Genomic DNA, 6,424 nt, shown 5'->3' with positions numbered 1-6,424 from the left:
CCCCCATGTCTGAATTTACCCCATGTCTGAATTTATCCCCCATGTCTGAATTTACCCCCCATGTCTGAATTTATCCCCCATGTCTGAATTTACCCCCATGCCTGGAGTTAACCCCATGTCTGAATTTATCCCCCATGTCTGAATTTACCCCCATGCCTGGAGTTAACCCTTCCTTCCACAGACAATGCGAAAGATGTAGCGAGGCACGTGTTGATCCTTACCCATGAGACTCCGAGCCTGTCGCTGAGGGACCTGGAGATTGTCGTCTCCAAAATGTCAGCCATTTTGGTTGTGGCACCCATCGATCTATCGCTGAGCAAGGATGTGGTCGGGATAATTCACAACATCCTGAACAAAACCAACGACCTGACTGGCTTCTCTGTGAGGTCAGTGCCTCCTCATTATCAAATACATGCGCAGAACTTACCCAAACAAAATTGCATTTCCATAGCACCTATCAAAATTTCAGGGCAACTTAAACTGCTCACCAGTGAGCGAAGTGTTACTGAAGACTAGTTACTATGATAGCAGAGGAAACACAGGAGCCATTTTGTACACAGTAAGATCCCAAAAAGATGTTTGTGGGGCTCTAACAGCAGATACGGGAGCAGGGAGAAACAGCAATGATAGGCCTGGCCCCAGCTGCATTAGTCTGGACCCAGGGTCCCAGCAGGACAGGTACAACAGACCAGGCACCAACTGGGAACTGGGGAAATGCCTCCATAAAGGTTCAATCAAAAACAGTCCAAAACAAAGTTCAAGCAGAGTAAAAACCAGGGATGAAGTATCTGGGTCTGCATGTCCATGGAAAACTCAAAAGTGTAGAATAAATGAAGCAGGAGAGGGAAAGAAAAGTAACATGTTGGAGAGGAACAGCAGGCTCTGTTGGTTGGAACTAATTCACAGATTCCAATGTCCCAGTATCTATCACACTCTGGGGGAATGAATCTCACAGACTCACAACTCTTTGAAAGAAGTAATTTCTCCTCTTCTCTGTTTTAAATCTGCCAGCCCTTATCCTAAAACTATGACTGATCATCCTAGATTGCCCCACATTAGGGAACATCCTTTCAATGTGTACTTTGTCAATCCCCTTTAGCATCTTACACATGTCAACTAGACCTCTTCTCATTCCTCTAAACTCCAGACAGTATTGGCCTAAACAGCTCCATTTCCCCTCATAAGACAAAGAGCTGACCTCTGGGACGAATGTAATGAGATATACCTGCTGTAGCAATGGAGACTCTATAGGCAGAATGAAGAAACAGGAACGAGAGTGTCGGGAGTTGGAGAGAGAAGTATCCATGTAGCAGCTATGAACCAGGTGATTATATAAATGCAGAAATGAGATGAATGCAGCAAAGGAAGAGTGATTTTAATGGAGGATTTTAACTTTCATCTGTCCTGAGAGAAGATAGAACAAAAGAACAATACAGCACAGGAACAGGCCCTTTGGCCCTCCAAGCCTGTGCTGACACACTTTGCCCTGCCACACTAAAACTGTCCTCACTTACACGATCCATATCCCTCTATTCCCTTCCTATCCATGTATTCGTCCAGGTATTTCTTGAACGCTGCTATTGTGTCTGCTTCCACCACCTCCTCTGGCAGCACGTTCCAGACACTCATCACCCTTTGTGTGAAAAACCTGCCTCGCAAATCTCTTTTAAACATCACCCCTGCACCTTGAACCTGCGTCCCCTAGTAATTGACCCCTCCACCCTGGGAAAAAAGCCTCATACTTTCCACTCTATCCATGCCATTCACAATCTTATAAACTTCCATCAGGTCATCCCTCATCTTCCTGTGTTCCAGTGAAAACAAACTTAGTCTGTCCAACCTTTCTTCATAGCTAAAATCCCCCTATACCAGGCAAACATTCTGGTAAACCTTTTCTGTACCTTCTCCAAAACATACACATCCTTCTGGTAGTGTGGTGACAAGAACTGTACACAATATTCCCCGTGTGGCCTAACTAAAGTTCTATAAAGTTGCAGCATAACTTGCCTATCCTTATACTCAATGCTCCTTCCAATGAAGGCCAGCATGCCATAGATAACAAGGTGTGGAGCTGGACGAACACAGCAGGCCAAGCAGCATCAGAGGAGCAGGAAAGCTGACGTTTTGGGTCTAGACCCTTCTTCAGAAAAAATGCATGCCATAAGCCTTTTTTACTACATTATCTACCTGTGCTGCCACCTTCAGTGATCTGTGGACCTGTACACCCAGATCGCTCTGCATATCAATACTCTCAAGGGTTCTGTTTTTGACTGTATAATTTCTACCTATACTTGACCTTCCAAAATGCATCATCTCACATCTGCCCAGATTAGACCCTATCTGCCATTTTTCTGCCCATGTCTGCAACTAATCTATATCCAAATGTATCCTTTGACAATCCTCCTCACTATCCACAATTCCACCAATCTTTGTGTCACCCATAAACTTACTAATGAGACCAGCCACGCCTTCCTCCAATTCATTTATGTAGACCATGAACAGCAGAGGTCCCAGCACTGATCCCTGTGGAACACCACTAGTCACAACCCTCCATTCTAAAAAGCATCCTTCCACAGCTACCCTCTGTCTCCTGTGACTAAGCCAGATCTGTATCCATCTTGCCACTCACCCTGATAGCATGTGACTTCACCTTTTGTACCAGCATGCCATGAGGGACCTTGTCAAGGCTTTACTGAAGTCCATGTAGACAACATCAACCGCTTTTCCCTCATCAATCATCTTCATCACCTCCTCAAAACACTAGACCGAGTTAGTGAGACACAACCTCCCCCGCACAAAACCATGCTGTCTATCACCAGTAAGTCCATTTGCTTCTAAACGCGTGTTGATCTTGTCCTTGAGAATCTTTTCCAATAATTTCCCTACCACCAACGTGAGGCTCACAGGCCTGTAATTTCCTGGATTATCCCTGCTACCCTTCTTAAACAATGGGACAACATTGGCTATTCTCCAGTCCTCTGGGACCTCACCTGTGGCTGAAGGGAATACAAAGATGTCAGAAAGCTGGGGAATTTGTTCAGTGTGTGGTTTCTCAACCAATGTGTGGAACGTTCCTGCTCCTTTGAGCTTCGGTTTGGAGATGGACATCACATTTCCACCTCTCAGGCACTCAGGGAGAGACATGGTCTCTGCCAGCTTTGCCATAGCAGCAGCGGTTGGGCTGTTTTAGACCAAATGCTGGGATCTTGCTGATATCTATGTGCTCCCCACTGATGTCAGATCCTGGGAAGGTAAGGGGCCATCAACGCCTCCTGGTAAACTCCCCCATCCTGGAGACACTGGGATGAGAAGGTCGCATTGTCTACACAGAGCCCTCTTCCCCAACACAGTGATGGCCTGCCACCTGATGCCAATCTTTTTTGTTACATTTTCCGAAGACTGCCCAGAAGGTGCCCATATGGAGTTTCCCTTACAATCCCATACCAGCCTCACAACACCCACATTCTTCCGTGGGGCTGTCCCATGGGATGTGGGTGTCATTGGCTGGGCCCAGCATTTATTGCCTGTCCCTAGTTGCCCCCTTGAGAAGGTGGGGGCGAGCTGCCTTCTTGAACTGGCACAGTCCAGGTGCTGTGGGTTGACCCACAATGCCCTGAGGGAGGGAATTCCAGGATTTGACCCAGTGACAGTGAAGGAATGGCAATATATTTCCATGTCAGGATGGTAAGTGACTTGGAGGGCATCTTGCAGGGGGTGGTGTTCCCATGTATGGTGAGTCTAGAACGAGATGGACCTTGGATGGAGAATTAACTCCCCCACAAACTCCAGTCCCACCCACACCCCCCACACCCACCCCCCACCCCACAATGGATCTTACTCCAGGCAAAGCCTTCAGGGCTGCCCTGTTGCCACAGAAATGGTTCATTTTAGCATTTGTTAAACTGTTATCTTTCTTCCAGGATTTTACAGATGATGGAAACCGTGGGAAATAACCTGGAGTTCGTGGGCAATGAAGTAGCCATCACCACGGATACTGTCTCCATGGCTGTGGTCAACATCGACTTCATCCACTTTTGGGGTATCGCCTTTGGAGTGCTGTCATATATTGATGGGTTTATCCAACAGGTGAGTGGGCAAGACTGAGGGGGAAGGTGGAGCTGGGGTAGGTGAGGGTGGGAGTGGGTAAAATGGGGATAACAGCACCTAGAGTGAGGTGGGGAACAGATGGGGGGAATCAGAGAGGGAGGGAATACGGGGATTTGGGAGGGTGAGAAATGTGGGGACAGGGTGATGAGAGGCAACAGGATCTGGAGGCAGGAGGGGCGTGGGGTAACAAGGGAAGTGGGAGGCACACAGTAGAGGGGAGGGGTGTGTGGGTCAGGGAGCTGGAGGGATGGAGAAGGAGAGGGTTGGAGAGGAGAGAGCTGGTAGGGTGGAAGGGAGAGAAAGAGGGTGTGAATTGGAGCAGCGTGGGGTAGAGAGAGAAGGGAGAAGGTGGACGAGTGAGTGTGTGTGAGAGGGAGGGGTGTGAGAGGAGGGGTTGAGGAAGAAGGAAAGGCAGCAGAGGAATGCCATGGAGAAGAGGAGGCTGTGGTTTTTGGGAATGTCACTGGGATAGGAATCCAGAGCAGCAGATTAATGTTCTAGGCACCTGGGTTTGAATCTCAACATGATGAATGGGGAAATTCATCCCATTCTCAGACACCCATATCCCATGAACAAATAAAAACCTCTCTGAGCTATGTGTAACATTGTCTGTTCTCAATTTCATTGTGGCTCAGGTATTAATCCAGAGATTATTACCTTCGTGGCTATTCTGTTTAAGTGAATCAGACAAAGAACTATGGATGCTGGAAATCTGAAACATAAACAGAAAAGCTGGAGAAAGGCAGCATCTATGGAGAGAAATCAGTGTTAATGTTTCAGTTCCAGTGACTCTTTCTCAGTTCTGATAAAGAACGATCAGACTGGAAATGTTAACTTGATTTAATTTGACTTACTTGGTTATATACACACTCCACAAAGCTCTTTCATTGACCAGGCTGCGTGGCCTATACCCACATCACAATGGGGTCCTGCCCCTTCACTCCACATTGCTACATGGGCTTCAGTTAATGTCCTTATTGCTAACACTGGGCAAGACATCACAGTGTTTGGAGCCTACTCTCTCATTGCAGAGAACAGCTCATTCAATGAAGGAATTTAAATTCCCAGCAGTCATGGTGGGATTTGACTCCAGCCTATGGATCTTCAGTTCAGTTACTTGGATGACTTACTCATTCTGAAGAAAAGTTATATCAGACTCAAAACATCAACTCTGTTTCTCTCTCCATAGAGGCTGCCAGACCTGCTGAGTTTCTCCAGCACTCTCTGTTTTCATGTCCTCTGCATGGCTATGACAGTAATATTACCATCAAATTGCTTTCACCAGTATTGAATCCAGAATTCTAAAAGTGAATTGTAATTTTCAATCTGCTGACAGTCTAACAGCTGCACAGAGAGACTTTCTGAACACTGTCTGGTTAATTATAGATCTATATGAATGAAACATCACTCAATAATGCTGTGGCTTTCATTAAATTGCCTTCAGTTATACACAAATTTCCAGCTGGGAAACAGGCTCTGAAATCTCGGATACAATTCCAGTTTTATGGAGAAACCTCACTCTTTGAAGTAAGTTATCTTGTTCACACAACTGCCCCTTGTTTAATTAATTTAATTTAATTTCAATCAGGCTGCAGTTAGATATTCTCAAATCAACTTGTTCAGTGAAGGTAATGCACCCAGAGATGGGACTTGAAGTTGAGAAACATAGAAACAGAGAAGATAGGAGCGGGAGTAAGGAATTCAGCCCCTTCAGCCTGCTCCACCATTCAATATAGTCATGGGCTGATCATTGAGCTCAGTACCTGAATCCCACCCTCCCACATATCCCATTGATCCCATTAGCCACAGGGTCTGTATCTACCTCCTTCTTGAAAACACAATGTTTTGGCTTCAACAACTTTTTGTGGTAATGAATTCCACAGGCTCCCCACTCTCTGGGTGACGACGTTTCTCCTCATCTCAGACCTAAACGGTTGACCCCCTTATCCTGAAACTGTGACACTGATACTGGAGCCCACCCCCTACACCCCCAAACCCACCCCCACCCCTACCATCGAGAACTTTCTGAACCCTGTCTAGTCCTGTTAGAATTTCAAGGGTTTCTATGAGATATCCATTCACTCCATGAATATAGTCCGAACCAAGTTAATCTCTCCTTATGAGTCAACTCGCTCAGAGGTAGGGGCACTACCAGCACACTGTGAGAGACTGAAGCTGTGTTTATTCATTAATTTCAAGTTTACAAAAATGATGTTCATTGGTATGAACATTTGCCAATACATTTAAGTATGACCTAATTATTTAATCCGAACCCTAACCCAAATTATATAACCCTAACCCTAATTATATAACCCCA

General features: G+C 46.0%; 1 protein-coding gene across 1 annotated transcript in view; it reads left to right on the top strand.

Annotated features, from left to right (window-relative positions):
- Positions 1-6,424, top strand: part of LOC125482126 (adhesion G-protein coupled receptor G4-like) — a gene marked incomplete at both ends in the record, with an annotated part of 9,386 nt that overhangs the window by 2,292 nt on the left and 670 nt on the right. Inside the window, 3 exons of the mRNA XM_048594124.1 lie at positions 182-386; positions 3,921-4,086; positions 5,494-5,634. Of these exons, the coding sequence (XP_048450081.1) occupies positions 182-386; positions 3,921-4,086; positions 5,494-5,634 (512 nt within the window). The remainder of the gene's footprint in view (positions 1-181; positions 387-3,920; positions 4,087-5,493; positions 5,635-6,424) is intronic.

The sequence above is a fragment of the Rhincodon typus genome, unplaced genomic scaffold (assembly GCF_021869965.1).
Source record: "Rhincodon typus isolate 14 unplaced genomic scaffold, sRhiTyp1.1 hic_rhity00006148, whole genome shotgun sequence".
NCBI lineage: Eukaryota > Metazoa > Chordata > Chondrichthyes > Orectolobiformes > Rhincodontidae > Rhincodon > Rhincodon typus.
This window is presented reverse-complemented; position numbering and strand designations above follow the sequence as displayed.